Source organism: Thamnophis sirtalis, unplaced genomic scaffold (genome assembly GCF_051295495.1).
Source record: "Thamnophis sirtalis isolate CommonGarterSnake01/CBP01778 unplaced genomic scaffold, rThaSir2_p1.2 scaffold_12, whole genome shotgun sequence".
Classification (NCBI taxonomy): domain Eukaryota; kingdom Metazoa; phylum Chordata; class Lepidosauria; order Squamata; family Natricidae; genus Thamnophis; species Thamnophis sirtalis.
In genome coordinates this window covers 52,649,836-52,668,078 of record NW_028261392.1, presented here as the reverse complement: position 1 = coordinate 52,668,078, position 18,243 = coordinate 52,649,836, and the positions used below count along the sequence as shown (strand labels likewise).

At 38.3% G+C, this 18,243-nt stretch overlaps 1 protein-coding gene across 1 annotated transcript in view; it reads left to right on the top strand.

Annotated features, from left to right (window-relative positions):
* Positions 1-3,529: 3,529 nt before the first annotated feature.
* The window catches only part of ALOX5 (arachidonate 5-lipoxygenase), a 133,938-nt gene continuing 119,224 nt past the window's right edge, over positions 3,530-18,243 (top strand). Inside the window, exons 1-3 of the mRNA XM_087726546.1 lie at positions 3,530-3,740; positions 8,273-8,471; positions 15,275-15,356. Coding sequence (XP_087582672.1) covers positions 3,591-3,740; positions 8,273-8,471; positions 15,275-15,356 — 431 coding nt within the window. The 5' untranslated portion in view covers positions 3,530-3,590. The remainder of the gene's footprint in view (positions 3,741-8,272; positions 8,472-15,274; positions 15,357-18,243) is intronic.

Below are 18,243 nucleotides of genomic sequence, written 5' to 3'. Positions count from 1 at the left end.
GGAGTCAATCTGACTTCTGCCCTTGCAGCAGGCGTTTATATTTAATATTTAATTTCCAATTGACCTCACATGGACCAGACAAGAACAGTAAAAGGCCGGAAGTGGACTGGGGGTCATTAAATGTCCAGGTCTGCCTTAGGACCTCATGGTCTGAAGAAGAGCCTTTTCAACATTTCTGGTTTTTTTTCCCCATTTGTTAAATTTTTGATTCTATATATGAAATTACTTACAGGCGAAGACCAATATTTAAAATATTTACCACACATCAAATATAAAACAACAATAAAAATATATAAAGGGAAACATGTATATGAGAACCTATATTTGCATTGCCCACATGATCCGCATTAATTAAGGTCTGCTTTGTTTCTACATGCATTTACACCTGTTCACAGAAGGCTTTGAACAAAAGGGTTTGTTATATTGGCATCATTCTTAATTTTTTTTTACAATGCCTTATTTTCTCTTAGCATTTGCCAAATAGTTTCCACAGCAGCTACAGGTGAAACTCGAAAAATTAGAATATCATGCAAAAGTTCATTTATTTCAGAGCAACTTTTGCATTTCATTTGGAAACCAAGGATCAAGAGTATGGAGGAAGAATGGAGAGACCAATCAAGCACAGTAACCCCATGGTCATTGCACCAGTTTTTGGTGCTTTTGGCAAAAGTTGCTCTCATCAGAAAAGAGGACTTTGGACCACTGTGCTTCATTAAGACCAGGGTCAACACAGCCATCTACCAGGAGATTTTGGAGCACTTCATGCTTCCTTCCGCAGACGAGCTTTATGGGGATGCTGACTTCATTTTCCAGCTGCCCACACTGCCAAAAGCACCAAAACCTGGTTCAATGACTGTGGGATTACTGTGCTTGATTGGCCAGCAAACTCATCTGACTTGAACCCCATAGAGAATTTATGGGACATTGCCAAGAGAAAGATGAGAGACATGAGACTGAACAATGCAGAAAAGCTGAAGGCTGCTATTGAAGCATCCTGGTCTTCCATAAAACCTCAGCAGTGCCACAGGCTGATAGCTTCCATGCCACGCCGCATTGAGGCAGTAATTGCTGCAAAAGGGGCCTAAATCAACTACTGAGTACATATGCATGCTTATACTTTTCAGAGGTCCAATATTGTTCTATGTACAATCCTTGTTTTATTGATTGCATGTAATCTAATTTTCTGAGATGGTGGATTTGAGGTTTTCATGAGCTGTACGCCATAATCATCACAATTATGACAAATCACGGCTTGAACTATCTTGTTTTGCATGTAATGAATCTTATCTCATATATTAGTTTCACCTTTTAAGTTGCATTACTGAAATAAATGAACTTTTGCATGATATTCTAATTTTTCGAGTTTCACCTGTATAAACAACCTGCAATGAGTTTTATGCCTCTCTGGATGACTAGCAATGTGACCTCACAAGATCATAAACTTTTAACATTATATGATTTATATACATTAACAATATTACATATTTTCTCTTCACTCACTGTGGCCCTCAGGTGGCTTGCTCCCGGTTCTGCCTGGATTGGGCAAACTGGTATTGGAGGCGGCAAGCTCTGCCCACCCGCCTGGACACTTATGCGCAGAAACATCGTTAGCGCGAAAGCGTCCACCAACGAACCGGTAGTAAAAAAATTAGCAACCCACTCTGGTGGCCCTGGAAGTCAAAAGGTTGGGCACCCATGCTCTACATCAGGGGTGTCAAACTCATGTCATCATGTGATGTATTGCGACTTGCCAGAGCCGCAGTGGTTAGAGTGCAGTACTGCAGGCTACTTCTGCCTGCAAGCTGCCTGCAATTTAGCAGTTCAAATCCTACCGGGCCCAATGTTGGCTCAGCTTTCCGAGGTGATAAAATAAGGATCTAAATTGATGGGGGCCATATGCTGACTCTGTAAACCACTTAAAGAGGACTAAAAACACTGAAGCAATATATAAGTCTAAGTGCTATTGCTATTTTTCCCCTTCACTAAACTGGGGGTAGGCGTAGCCAGAGTGTGACCCATCCAGGCCGCTAGTTTGACACCCCTGCTCTACATCTTTCTACCAGTTAAGGTTTTTGCCAGGTCTACACTTGCTAAAAGGAATACAAGAGAGGTTTATATGTTAGTTTACTACCAGGTTAGATCAGTCAGAATTTGACTGCATTTTTATGTTGGTATTTAATTTGTTTCTGAAATTGTTTATTTAAGAATTTGGAATAAAGGAAAATACGTCTGACTTAGTTTTCAAAACATTGTTTTATATAATTAATATATTTCATAATTATATAAAGGTTCATGCATTCAAGCTGTTGCTTTGCTTTAAAATACAAATAAGCAGTATACTACTCATCAGACATTAAAGACATCTATTATATTTTTCATGTATTTATGAAAGATTCTTAGCAATATAAGCCACAATAATGAGCATATTTGTATGACATTGTGACCTATTCCAATTGATTAATCAGCCATCTTTTCCAATATTAATCATTTTTTGAGGAGAAACAATGGGGCATTCAATTTGAAAAAAGACCATTCTTCTAGTGGAGGAATATTTGAAATACTCTCATGTTCTTTCATATTGCCACTACTACAAAAATGCCCAGTTGCATTTAGTAAATACATCATCTATAGCACTCAAATTTCCAGAGCCTTTACAGTTGCTATGATTCGTGTGATTTATTTCTCTTAATGTGGCTAAGTTTTATTGTAAATATCACACGTGTTGACCATACTACTTTTAGAATACTTTTACTGTAGTATTTGCAATTTCACACTTTGTTTTCTGTTTATAAGCTGGTTTATGACTATAATATTTAGTCTTCATTCAGTTTGAATTTTTAGATAGTTAGAGATACTTAGAGATACCATAAATCACATTCATCATGGAAGAGCCAGTCTACAGTTAAAAGCTACTTAAAGTACGATTTGATTTGCAAGTACTGATTTAATTTGCTTCTATTTCTTCCTGCAGTTAATTAAGAATTAGTTGCCAAAGTTATTTTAAAGTAACTTTGCCTAATAGCAAACAAAAACAGTTTTCAGACTCTAAAACTAATAAAAATTAAAAGCAGCAAGTGATATTTTAACCAAAACGATTACAGATAAAAGAAAATATTAGCATTTTTGGGGTTTTTTTTTACAACTGAAAAATTTGTAAAGCTACATAATATGTACGCCAAATAGAAAAAAGTTGAAAAGGGGGATATCAAGGATACAAAACGAAGATTTAACGAAGATTAAATCTGATTCAGCTCCCTACTACTTAAGCATGATTTAGGCAGGCAGAAACGTTTAGACAATGGTATTGTATTTTGCTGCAAATTCCATCTGTTCAATGGTATACGTTTTTAACTATACTGTCAAAATAAATATCATTTAGAGAGACCCTAATCAGACTTCGAGATTTCATTTCAGAAATGAGAATATTCACGTTCTACGCCTTGTCAATCATTACTCCCAACTTCCCCTCAAGGGCGGGAAAAGCGACATGGCTGGTTGTGACCAATTTGTTCCGCCCATAGAATTACCATCAGCCTTCCATAAATTGTGAATTTATTAGCAAAGTGGATCAATACTACTGAGCTCTAGTCATGCCATCCTACTTCGTGACAGTGGCGACGGGAACTCAATGGTTCGCAGGGACCGACGACTATATCTACCTTACCTTGGTGGGCTTAGCCGGCACGAGCGAGAGACACCTGCTTGACAAGCCCTTCTATAATGACTTCGAGCGCGGTGCTGTAAGTGAGGTGGTGGTGGGCGAGCTGTGGGATATCGAGATATGTACGGTCGCTTCTCTCTCAGCATAAGTTATTTGAGATTACGTTTTACAGCGACAAAAAGTCATTTATTTCTTTCCTTGTCCCTCAATAGTTACTCATCGATATTGGCTTCCTATTTGCACTCTTACATCCCTTCTAAGTTATCGAGGGATGTTTGCATTCTGCCACAGTACCACACAACTTTGCCTCCTGAATAGCAAGCAAAAATTTTGAATGCTAATTTGCCTTATCGTGGAAAGCGGAAAGTAATAATATACCTTCTGTATTATGATGCGGAAATGCAGCTGCTTAATAATTTTCTGTTGCGTGATATAAGAGCTATTTTGCAGGAAAGGATCCTGCCTCCGTTTGCTTGTTACCGTTTGTTTTTTTCGGACCGCATAGGGCGAAAATGGCCATACAGTACTGCACTATCTAGAAAGGAGAAATCAGTATTCGTACTTTTTTCAGTGTAATTCATCAGAAATCTCTGGTTTGCTGTATCAGGATTGTGAAGGTGTCCAAAATGATATTTGTAAGAAGTACTTGGTAACTTCCTCTGTAGTATTATGCAAGAAATTGGGGAGGGGAGGCAGTTAAGCAGAGGTTCCTCTAAGAGTATCCTGGCTTTTGTTTCTTATTCTAAGAGCTCTAATTAGACCCAAAGAGGATGAAAATTCAAAAGGGAAATTTTTTAAAACAGTTTTGTTCAAATTTTTGAACAAAATGAAATAATGGTGGATACTCTTTGCTGCCATCCTTTGCTTAGTCTTGCCCCATATATGTAAGCCTTTAGGTGGGGAGGAGCAACTAAAAAAGAAAATTGTTTTTGAAAGGAGCAGTTAGTCATACTTTTCTGTGTTTTCTATTGTTGTTACAGTGGCAGAGAGGTTTAGACCTAATTTCTACTTTTGTCTCTTCAGCAGCAACTGTATTTGACATTCTAGAAAGTAATGAAGAAGAGATTATTATAGGTTGAAACATTTACTATTTCTAAATACTTATTCTTGCTTATGTATGTTTGTGGCTCTGTCTGCCTTGTTTTGTCACCCTACCTGCCATGGCCCCAACTCTGGGGTTAGCTCATGAGGCCTCTACCTGCCATGGCCTCATTGGAAAGATGCATATCCACCCTACCAATTAATACTGCCTTCATGTTTCTTTATAATTTATTTCATCCCAATGTATGTTTAGTCTCTCTTACACATATGTTATGTTTGCTCTGTTATTATAATTTTTACTTCCACTGAAGTAATTTAAATCTGTAGTTGAATGTCTGGATTAAGAGGATTTGCATTCCAAATATTGTATGGAAGTTAGAGGCAAGGAACATCTGAATGAATTATTTACTTCATAGGTGTGATTCTTATTTAGCACCAAAAGTTAGATGTGGCCAAGCCTCTGGCTCCAAAGCTTAAAGAAAATTTACAGACTGAAGTCAAAGCAGAATTGGTCAGTCTTTTAGCTGTGTTCTGGAATTTGAAAAGAGCTGGAGTGTAATGGCTCATCTCCTAACTTGAGAAAGTAAAGACTCTTGAAACGGATTATTTCAAAAGGAACCTTTAATCAAGCAGCATGGAAACCATTAGAAGCAAAGCAGCATCTGAAAACCTTTAGGCTGTGCAAATGGGATTAAGCTGATAATGACCCCTCCCCTTTGTCCGAATGCAGATTCTGACCAATACACAAGTGTGAAGATGTTTCTTTAACTCTTCTGCCCTGGGAGTCAATAAAGCACAGGTTCCCATGGCTATCTCTAGTTAGACATCAAAGTTATATATCCCACATGGCTACCATAAACTTCCCTCCAGAGATGTTGGGACCTTCAATCTCCCGGTGACAGGGAACCAGTTGTAAAGTTGTAAAACTCAGTTGTTTCATGTTGCTAATGATTTAATTCCAAGGCTCCCCTTCTCCCTGTTGAATGGCAGTATCACTTTTAGGGATCTGACATGAGTTAAAGCAGAGCTAGAAACAGAATGAAGCATGTTTATTAGCCTATTTACTATCCAGTAATGTCAATCAGAAACTGCTACTACTACACTTGTTTATATTTTCCTCTATGCTCCGGAGTTGAAACAACTTGGGGTCCTTGAAACAATTTAGGCCCAGATTTCAGGGGCTGTCTTGGTTCTACAGCCAATCTGGAGCAAGAGCATGACTGCGCTCATTACAAAACTCGAGCTCAGAAATCTGATAATTGCTAACTTGCTAGAATGTTTTCCAGGATATATTAGATCTTTCTGATTTTGGAGACCAGAATACAAGGAGCTTGACAGATAGTCAAAATCCTATTGACATTCTGGTACGAGTTTTCTATTCCATCATGGATCTAAATAATTATATATGAAAAGTGTGCAGCATAGACTTATATCCTGATTACAAAATGTATTTAAATAAATCATTAAATATCTAGTTACATGAGCATTGTTGAAGGCAAATTGATACAAATTGCCAAGGAGTTAGGAAAATCTCAGTAACTTTTTCTAACAGAAAAACTTGTTTTAACATGAAGACTAATATCAAAGAAATGCTGTTTATGTCAACAATGTCTATAGGCTACAATGCTACAACACTGTTTGCATTATTCTGAGAATGCCCTCCCCACCCCAATTAATGGACTTTTTTTTAAAACTACCCTCCTTTTCTAAATTTCACCATGGTCTTTTCTGCCTTTCAAATCTCACCATCCAATAAACTGACACACATGCATATAAAAATTAAAGCAAAAATTCCTAAGTTGTTTTTTATTTTATTTTTGGTATTTAATCATATAGGGTTTGCATTTTGCATTTTTGAATGAACCCTGGCCTGCAATTGAATATGAAAAGGTAGTTCTTTTTATGTGAACTTCTTCATTATTGAAGGAAGGACTTAGAGGCACATTGTTCATATTTTAATCCTAGAACTGAAAGGGTACTAAATTCTGCTACAGTTTTTGACAGAAATTATGAGAAGATAAGAAGAGGGGAAAAACAGAATGGAGGAGTTGAAAAATATTCATATTTTATATAAAAAGGGACTAGGAACAATGGTTTATTATGATGTAGAAGAACAAAATTTATATAATCTCTTTATAGTTACTTTGCATAGTCTATGCTTAATCTCAAATATAGAAATGTAGAAGTTTTAAACTGCTGCAAACAGATTCTCCTATTCCCCCAGTCCCACAAAATTGGGTTTTTATTCCTTGATTTTGAGCCTGCGTAGTTTCAAATGTGTTTCTAATCTCACTGTCATTAGTCTGTTACATATGTATAAATGAAGCCTTGTTAGTCACATTTGCCTTGTTTTTCCTTATATTTGTGAAATTTATTTAAATTGTAATGGTCCTTAATTTTCATATTTACTATAAATATCCAAATATTATGCAAAATATCATATAGGCCTCTTTAACAGGTACATACATGAGACAGGAAGGGGTTGATCTATCCCTGTGAAAATCAAGTTAATGTAAGATTCTGTACTGATCATATTATGTGATATATGCTATAGTCCTACAGTTTTTAAGCTAAAGAGCCCTGTCATATATTTTTCTTGCAAAACGATTGTATTGGTTATTCTTTTACAGCTAATGTGATACACATAAATTCAATATGGATGCTTCTTTAGTTAAAATCCTGTTTCTGTTCTTGTTATAAAAATATTTTCTGTTGTAAAATTTTCCACTTCCCCATCTCAGTTAAGTCAGATATTTCCCTTTACCACTGAACAATGAAAAACAACAATCATCATGATGTAATCCAAGGAATATTCCATAAATGAGAGTTTTAGTAACATCACAAGCAAGATGAGCAAATTGCTAGGTATATATAGGACACCAGCTGGATCAAACAGATGATAACTTTATTGTAATCATTAATCAGCACAAGAGAATTAGTATTCAAATATGCAAAATTAAATTGATATCTGGTTAATTATAAAAATACGTGTAGACAAAACAATTGACTAAAAGACAGTATTAAAACAAAATATGCTGAAAGACTTGTTCAGGAGACGCATATACAGAAAAGAGGTTAAAATTAGCAATGTGGATAGTATAAACTTTGAAATAATATTGTAACATCAGTTACAATGGAATTACATAGAACATTCCTGTCTATAGATTCTCAGCAGTAGTTGAACTAAATCCATTGTGTGTCCATGCATAAAGCCAGAAACATGTTAAGATTGGTCTAGTGCAGAATTTCCCAAACTGGGAAACTTCAAAAGTAAGAGTTTCAGCTGTGATCTTACACATCTAAATATTGCCCTAGTTGGAAAATACAGTTCTGCTGCCATGATGGAAACAGACATGAACTGATTTGTTTTAGACATGATTCACAATCAGTTGTTTTGGACATGCTTCACAATACAGCAAGGGTCATGTGACAAAGCCTGCTTAAAAGTACATTTTCCAAAGTCTTGTTAGTTTGACATGAACACTCTTGAAAATGTGAAGTTAAATTATTTCCAGGTGGCTGCATTTAGGTTCTCCAGCATATCACAGTCTTTTTTTTCCTTCTTCCCAGACTGATACTTATGAAGTTACAGTGACAGAGGACTTGGGGGAAATCCAATTGATAAAAATTGAAAAGCGAAAGTACTGGTTTCCTGATGATTGGTACCTTAAATATATCGCTGTGAAAACGCCAGTTGGTGATTACCTGGAGTTTCCATGTTACAGGTGGATTACAGATGAAAAAGAGGTGGTTCTCCGAGATGGTCGAGGTCAGTGCATTTCCTGTTCTATAAGATAACTTTAGATATTTGAACACTGCTATAATATCTTCCCTTCTCTGTCTCTTCTGTAAGACCTCGGTAATCTTCTAATTGTTCCTCTTCAGACTTGGTTTTACTCTGCTCATCCTTTTCGTATCCTCTTATCTTTTAATTTAATTCTTAATTTAACTTAATTCTTTGTCCAGAATGGCATAGGGTCTCTGCTTGAGTAGGCTTTGGACTAGAATACATTCCCAAGGTCCTTCCACCACTCTTATTCTGTAATTCACATCAGTTTATCATCTTGAACTATGGTACTCAGAACTGAAAATAGTACTTCAAATGGGGTCTGACCAGACAGAGTGAAGCAGAGCAGAATTTTGTGCTTGTGTTAAAGTTGGAATAATGAATATCATTCACCATGTTTCAGTGAAGTGTCACATGAGTCTTGTTTTCTCAAGTCAAAATCTCTAGTCTTTACTGGATTCCCCCCTCCCCCCCCATATATCTTGTGTACCAACATAGAAACATCTGTGGTTTGAGTGGTACTACTTGGTCTCTGTCCTTGAAATTCTATAGCCCAATTTCCTACTTTTCTATTTGCATTCTGCTTTTCAGTCCTTGACTGCATATACAATTCTGGGATTTTGGCATCTTCCTCTTTTTGAAGTTCCCAATTGAAACTGATGATGCACCTGCCAAACATTTTTTCCAGTTGTGGCCCATTTCCAGGATACTTCATAAAGGTTGCATTGGCCATTAGTCATTGAATCTTGAAGACTTGAAGGCAAAAAGGTGTTATTCAGAACACTCTGATGATTAATAGAAATAATATTCTGTAGCTGCTATGAACTAAATTCCATGATTAACATATAGGTGAAACTTGAAAAATTAGAATATCGTGCAAAATTTATTTCAGTAATGCAACTTAAAAGGTGAAACTAATATATGAGAGAGACTCATTACATGCAAAGCAAGATAGTTCAAGCCGTGATTTGTCATAATTGTGATGATTATGGTTTACAGCTCATGAAAACCCCAAATACACAATCTCAAAAGATTAGGATATTACATGCAATCAATAAAACAAGGATTGGACATAGAACAATATTGGACCTCTGAAAAGTATAAGCATGCATATGTACTCAGTACTTGGTTTGGGCCCTTTTGCAGCAATTACTGCCTCAATGCGGCGTGGCATGGAAACTATCATCCTGTGGCACTGCTGAGGTGTTATGAAAGACCAGGATGCTTCAATAGCGGCCTTTAGCTCTTCTGCATTGTTCGGTCTCATGTCTCTCATCTTTCACTTGGCAATGCCCCATAGATTCTCTATGGGGTTCAGGTCAGGCACGTTTGCTGTCCAATCAAGCACAGTAATCCCACGGTCATTGAACCAGGTTTTGGGGCTTTTGGCAGTGTGGGCAGGTGCCAGGTCCTGCTGGAAAATGAAGTCAGCATCCCCATGAAGCTCGTCTGCAGAAGAAAGCATGAAGTGCTCCAAAATCTCCTGGTAGACGGCTGCGTTGACCCTGAACTTAATTAAGCACAGTGGACCAACACCAGCAGACGACATGGCTCCCCAAATCAACAGAGACTATGGAAACTTCACACTGGACTTCAAGCATCTTGCAGTGTGTGCCTCTCCATTCTTCCTCCGTACTCTGGCTCCTTGGTTTCCAAATGAGATGCAAAAATTGCTCTCATCAGAAAAGAGGACTTTGGACCACTGAGCAACAGACCAGATCTGTTTTTCTTTAGCCAGGTAAGATGCTTCTGACATTGTTGTTCAGGAGCGGCTTGACAAGAGGAATACGACATTTGAATCCCATGTCCAGGATCCATCTGTGTGTGGTGACTCTTGATGCACTGACTCCAACCTCAGTCCACTCCTTGTGAAAGTCCCCAACACTTTTGAATGGCCTTTTCCTAACAATCCTCTCCAGGCTGCGGTCATCCCTGCTGCTTGTGCACCTTTTTCTTCCACACTTTTCCCTTCCACATAACTTTCTATTAATGTTCTTTGATACAGCACTTTGGGAACATCCAACTTCTTTTGCAATTACCTTTTGAGGCTTTCCCTCCTTATGGAGGGTGTCAATGATGGTTTTCTGCACAACTGTCAGGTCAGCAGTCTTTCTCATGATTGTGATTCCTATTGACCAGACTGGGAGACTATTTAAAGGCTCAGGAACTCTTTGCAGGTGTTATGGCTTAATTAGTTGATTAGAGTGGGACACTTTGAGCCTAGAATATTGCACCTTTTCACAATATTCTAATTTTCTGAGATTGTGGATTTGGGGTTTTAATGAGCTGTAAGCCATAATCATCACAATTATAACAAATTACAGCTTGAACTATCTTGCTTTGCATGTAATGAGTCTATCTCATATATTAATTTCACCTTTTAAGTTGCATTACTGAAATGAATGAACTTTTGCACATATTCTAATTTTTCAAGTTTCACCTGTAGCTGAATAATACAAAGTGCTTAAAGGAGTTTGAAAGTGACAGAAGCAGTAAAAAGGAGGAAGTATTAATAATATATTAAAACTATATCCCAAATAAGGAGCACAGCCTCATGGGAGTGGTGATGCAGGAGAAGGTAAGCAGTGTGAGGTGCCACAGGATGGAGGAACTCTGGAACAGACCATGTGCAAATGTCTCTCCACTCAGGGAGATGAGAATCCTCCCTGATAAAATCCAATTAGGTTTTTCAGATTCTGAGCAGAGGTTCTCCCTTTTCTTCAGCTGCTTTTAAGAATAGAATAGAGCTGGAAGGGACCTTTCTAGTTCATCCTCCAGCTCAAACAGGGAACACTATACCATTTCAGGCAAGTGACTGTTCAGTCTCTTCTTAAAAATCTCCACAATTTCTGAAAGCAATCTGTTCCACTGGTTAATTGTTCTAACTGTTAGGAAGTTTCTCCTTAATTCCAGGTTGCTTTTATATCATTGCAGTGACATAACCAATCCCTTCTCTTTATCCCTCTTCCACCTTTCCAAAATTTGCTCCTGCACCTGATGCACTAAGGCTGCCTTTCAGCTTTTCCCCAATAATATGTGAAGACCTATTCATTACAAATGGTTGCACTAAACAAGTCAGTAACTTCCACTATCTGACATAAAATGTTGCTATGAAGTTCTTCATTCAGCTCAGGATTGTTAGCAACTCTTTTTCTGAATATTCTAACTTCTACACTTAATTTGGAAACACTGCATCTTTTCATCTGTCTCTTCCCCTTTTCATTTCCTGTTTCAAAACCTGCCTTTCAATATGTTCCCCTTTTCTACTGTCATATCTGTTTGCATAGTATTTACCCTCTTAACAAGAATGCTGAATTTCTGTTTCCCTCTATCTTCCTGTATAATAGATAGATTGAAAAGGGGTAAAATACCTGACAGTGAAGCTACATGTGGAGGAAGTGCATATGAACTAGGCTTTTAATGACAGTATATCATATCATTATATAAATAAAAATTTACATGAAAAACAATTAAATTTAAATTAAACAACTTAAATTGTTAAGAAACAATTTTTAAAATAGATGTTGGGATCTGATGCCATATCTGCAGAAATGTTAAAACTAATAGACAAAACTGGCACAGACTTTTGAACAAACTTTCAAAATTAAAACTAATACTTTTATTCCCGTCTAAACAGAGGGAAAATGCAGTGAATATTTTATAATAAATTTGATGATGTTTTTAAAAAATCTTAAAACTTAGTTTTTAGGGCACAGAAATATTATGACAGAATTAGTCATTAGGGCACAGAACTGATTATTTTTTTAAAAATGGGAACCATAACCCCCTCTCTCCCCCCCTGTATTTCTCTATGTCTCTCTCACCCTCTCTCACCCCCCACTCTCTGTATCTCTCTCCCCCCCTCTCTCGGTGTCTGTGTGTGTGTGTGTCTATGTCTCTCTCTCTGTGTTTCTCTCTCTCTCTCTCTCTGCTACTCCTTTCTTCTTGGCAACTTTTTGAAAATCCAAGCTAGCTGAGGAATGAGCGTGAGCCGCAGTGGAGGCTTCCCTTCAGGCGACTCCCCTCCTCCTTCCCCTCCTTTTCCTCTCGCAACCCCCTGGCCGGCTGTAGGCATGGAGGGTGTGCACAAGTGGGGAGACCCTCAAGCAAGCAGCTGGGATCGGCCAAAGTGCAGCAAAGATGCATGCGGGACAGGTGGCCGCTCGCTTGAGGAGGGTCTCCCTGCTCATGCGCACCCTCCCTGCCTCACTACAGCTGGTCAGTGGGTCACGAGAGGAGAATGGGGAGGAGGAAGAAACCACCACGGCTCAAACTCATTCCTCAGCCAGCCCAGATTTCCCAAAAGAAGAAAGAAAAAGAGCAGCAAAAAGCCCCAAGGAGAGCTCGCTGTCTTTACCCAGCTTTAGCTTTCCAAGAGAGAAGAGACAGAGAGAAAGATACACACACGCAGACATTGAGAGAGATATTGAGAGAGACATTGAGAGAGACATTGAGAGAGACATTGAGAGAGACATTGAGAGAGACATTGAGAGAGACATTGAGAGAGACATTGAGAGAGACATTGAGAGAGACATTGAGAGAGACATTGAGAGAGAGAGATACAGAAAGAGGGGAGACTGGCTGACAGGTGAGCATTTTTCTTTCTCCGAACCTGACCCCCAGGATGGGCATGCAAAGTTTGGCAGGGCCAGCCCCCTTTTCGCGCTACCCTGAGCTTCTTAAAGCCACAGATTGGCAAGGCACGGCCAGCACCAACAAGGGCTGGAAGAATCTCCTGCAAGAGTGAGGCGGTGGAGAAGCAGCCCTGGCCGCTTCTCCATCCCCTGCCATTGTCCTTACCTTCTCAGGCCAGGCAAGAAGTGACTGGGATGGGAGGGAAAGTGGCGGGGCCACCCACTGATGGGACAGGGAGCCACAACGGAGAGCCCAAAGAGCCACATTTGCTTAAAGACAGATGAAAAGAAGGAATTAAGCAGTTCTGCTTTTTCCCTGCTACCTCTCATCTTCTGCCATTGGTGAAGCTATCATTTCCTTTACTTTTTTCTTGTCCATTATATATTGAAATAAACTTTTTTTGGTTATTTTCGGTATTTGTTGTAAATCTTAGTTCATTCTATTTTTCAATAAAAGTTTTTTATTTTTTCATTTTCATAAAAAATAATAACATGTATACTGTTACATAACCAACATTATATTATATTGTTAAATGTTTACATCAATTCATCTTACCATCAACCCCAAAAACGATTATTGGCTCTTCTGCTCTCCATACACCATATTTATATCCTAACCATCACTTTCTTCCCCCTATCTCCTCCCCCTCCCTACCTCCTTTCTTCCCTCTGTCGTCCTTCTCTTCTCTACTTCCCCTTCTTCTCTCCTTCTCTCCCCTTTCTACTCCTTCTTTCTTTCCTCCTCTCCCCCCCCGCCCTCTCTCCTATCCCTCTCTCCTTCCTTTACCTCTCTCCTCTACTCTGCACACTTCATCTCATTTACTTGGTGTATTTCAGACTCTGAGCGAGCTCCATTTTATGTTGATGGTAAGGCAACATCATCCAGGTTTTGTACCTCCAATCTTTGTTATTCTAAAGAAAACATTGGGGCGATTGGAGTACTTCCTTCTAAAGTTTGTAAAATAAACATTAGACTGGTTTGCTTAACTGGATTTTTTAAACTGAAATCTTAAAAAGTTCACATGATATGGCAATTTGTGGTAAACATTAAAAATAGGGGTCATTTCCTATGAATAGAAGCCCAAGAGGAGGTGGAAACTAGGCCTATTCCTGTTGCAATAATGTTATCACAATATTTAATATTATGCTTGACTATAAACCATATATTAATATGTTTGAGTATAAACCATATATCTTTGAAAAGATATAAAAAAGTATACTACTCTTACTTCCTATTTTAAAAATGAACACCATGAAAATTATGATTAGGAAGGAAATACTTGACCACATTAACAAAAATTGCACAGGAACAAAACATTGACAAATACTGAGAATCTGGTAGACACTTAGCAGTAATGCCGACGAGCATTTTTTTAGATATGTCAAACTCAGCGTTTGGTAAGATCCGATGATATGCTGTAGTTGAAATTTTAATTAATATAGAAAAAGATCCCGTAATAGCCCTTATCAGTATAGCATTACCTTCAGAAATTAGAATGCTTGAGAATTAGGATGAATAATGTTTTTTGCTTTGAGTTATTATTAGTATACTACTCTTACTTCCTATTTTAAAAATGAACACCATGAAAATTATGATTAGGAAGGAAATACTTGACCACATTAACAAAAAGGTTAATGTTATTCTAGATTGCACAGGAACAAAACATTGACAAATACTGAGAGTCTGGTAGACACTTAGCAGTAATGCCGACGAGCAATTTTTAGATATGTCAAACTCAACGATTGGAAAGATCTGATGATATGCTTTAGTTGAAATTTTAATTAATATAGAAAAAGATCCCGTAATAGCCCTTATCAGTATAGCATTACCTTCAGAAATTAGAATGCTTGAGAATTAGGATGAATAATGTTTTTTGCTTTGAGTTATTATTAAAAATAATAAAGGCAGGGTAGAAATAAATAAATAAATAAATATTACTGAGGAATATTGAACAGACCATGGAGAGCTCAGAGTCATTGAAAGTGGCCCCTCTATGAATTTGACGGGGAGGAAAACTAATAATTTCCTAAAAGCATATAAACTGTTGGCAATCCTTTTTATTGTAAAGATTTTAAAATACATTAAATAAAAATAAAGCATTTGTATATTTCATATCTTTAAATTATCATTTTATATCATTACTTCTGCAGCCAAGCTTTTTGAAGATGAGAAAACTCAAATCCTTAAGCTTCAAAGACGTAAGGAATTGGAAGAACGGCAGAAGTTGTACAAGTGAGTTTTCATAAAATCAGCATCTATTTCAGGGATTGAATACAATTCATAGTCTTGTGTGAGGGTCCAGGAATTTCCTCCATCATTAAATAAAAACCATAAAACCTTACAAGAATCATCTGGTCCTGTGAAATTCCAACTTCTCTCCAAATGTCCTATTTTGTTATAATTTTCAATAGAAGAAAGAAATCTCATTAAATATAATTTCAGATTTTTTTGAAACATACCATATTTTTCAGAGTATAAGACGCACCAAGATTTTGAAGAAGCAAATTTTAAAAAAAGTTTTTGCACTGTGCAGACCTCCTAAAAATGGCCCATTTTTCACAAATACTGGACCATTTTTTGTGAAAATGGGCCCATTTTTCAAATAAAGGTCATGCATAGTCTTTAGAAGGCTTATAGAGTGCTCCTGGGGGATGGGAGGGGGGCAAAATTGAGCAAAAAACGGCCCACTTTTTGCTCATTTCTACCCTCCCCAGCCCCCAGGAGCACTCTGAAAGTCTCCTAAAGTCTATGCACCACCATTTTGGTGAAGGGGGCGGGGTTTCAGGAGGCTAAAAAATGCTGCATTCAGTGTAAAAGATGCACCCAGATTTTCAGCCTCTTTTTTGAGGGAAAAAGGTACATGTTATACTCCGAAAAATACAGTATGTTTACTTTGTTGGGTGGGATTAATTTTACTATTTAGCTTTGAATCATCTATTTTGTATACATTTAAAATACATTGAATTTTTTTAGAACACATTATTGATCCTATGGATCACATTGGAATTTTGAATAACAATCAAATGTATAGCCATAGTCAGTGTCTTTGAAGAAATAATTCATTCCAATTTTTATAACCCATTTATATCAGTGGTGGGATTCAGCCAGTTCTCACCAGTTTGTCAGAACCGGTAGCTAATTTTTTGTTGAGTTTGGCAAACCAGTTATGATGAATCTGTGTTTTCTGGAACATGTCTGGTTTTCATTCAACTTCCAATGCAGGAGAGATGGGGAAGTTAAAAATTGGGGTTGGAGGAGAAGCAAAAGATAGCCTTGGGGAGGGGATGATTGAGGAGTAAACCTAAGCAGCTGATTCAGAGGACCTAGACTCTGATTGAGGCGAAAGAAAAGGAGAGCCTTTTCCCACTGGGAAAATAGAGGGAGCCAGACAGGTGGTGGGTAGGCAGAAGAGTAGGATTAAAAGGTGGACCGAAGGCGAAACAGATTTCGGATGGAAATTATGTGGAGAAGGCACGGAGTCACACACACGGAAACAGCGAGGAGAGAGCAATAGGATGAGACAGGATGGAGTATTAGAGCAGAAGCTTCTGGAGAAGCAGAGGCAGCTCCCGAGCAAATGTCCCGGAGGCGGCCATGTGAAATTTAAGACTACCTCCCATGACTCTCTTGGCCCCGCTCCCTCAGCCTCAAATTCTGCAAGGCTCAATATGCTCAGAAGTACAAAACTCCTTTTGAGAGGAACTCAAATAGGTGTTGCAATGGAAGTGGATGGAGTTAGAATGTTATGCTTGAGGTGCATAGGGAAAATCACTTGGTTATTGCAACTTGATCTTAGAGGAGAAATGCATCAGACAAAAGTTCCTGGAAGGTGATTTGTTAGAAACCTGAGCTGCGGATGTATGTATGATAGATATGCTGCTGCATTAAAGTGCCGGTAGATGCTGGCCTTCCCTCCAGTGGGCCTGGGCAGCTGCTGGAGAGAGAACGGCCTGTTTCAGTGCCTGGCGCCCAGATGCCCTCACTTCCCCCAAACATCTTTTTGGCTAACCTGATTTCAGCTCCATCACATTTCTCCATTGCATTTTTTGCCATTGTGTGCAGGGAAACAAAATTATTTGGACTAATAAAAAGGTCAATCAATTTCAACTTCTTACAAAAAAAAAGTCACAAAGTTGGAATTGACTGAACTTTCTTTTTTTAGTCGCACAAACTTTTGTTTCCCTGCACATGATTGTGAGGGAAAGGGGCAAAGGAATGTGACGGAGCTGAAAAAGGTAGGCAAATAAACGCTTGGCGGAAGCAAGGGCATCTGGATAGTGGTGGGTGTGGAAAGTGGCGCGATGCTGCAATGGAAAAATGGAAAACGGAGCAGCCGGCGTGGGAAAAAGGAGGCCGCTTTCCCTCTTTCTTCTACCTGCTCTCCTTTTCTCGTGCTGGCCGCTCCATTTCCTGTTTCCTGCGGCGTGCACATGAGCAAATTGGCAATAGTGCCTGCCAGAACCCACCCCTGGAGAAGAGAAGTGGAGAGAGCACACAGCCTGGGGGGTGGGGGGGGTTCCTGTGCTAATTGTACAGGTATCTGATGTGATTTTGCCTAGCTTGTGATCCACTTACAAGTGTGTTCAGGTACCACTAACTGATTTAGTTTAGTTAGAAGAACAGGTAAACACATGCCCAGTAGACAAAGGAACATATACCACATTTTCTTGTTTCTTCTCTGGTTGCTTGTATAGCACATAATCATATGCTGGTAATACAGTTTTTATCTCAATCACCATTTTTTCTGGTTAGTCCATTTGTTAGGCTTTGTGGACTCCCAAACAAAGAAATCCACCTGTGACAAATTATAATTATTAGGTTCTATGGTGATTTTTGTTTCCTCAAATAAAAACTTTCCAGGGACTGGCACTCCAACAAAATACGTAGACATAATATTGAGACTGTTGTCTCTCACTTTACGCAAAAAGATGAACTATTGAGAGCCACTTTCATTAAGTCCAGAAAAATATTCCCCTCTTTTTTATTTTGTTCACCCACTTGTCTAGTGTACCTGGTTGGTGCTTTAAGATATTCAATAGTACATCAACCCTTCCATATAAAGGGAAATTTTGCCACTGCTATGTTCCCACACAAAAGCATAAACTTTGAAGGGGCCTTT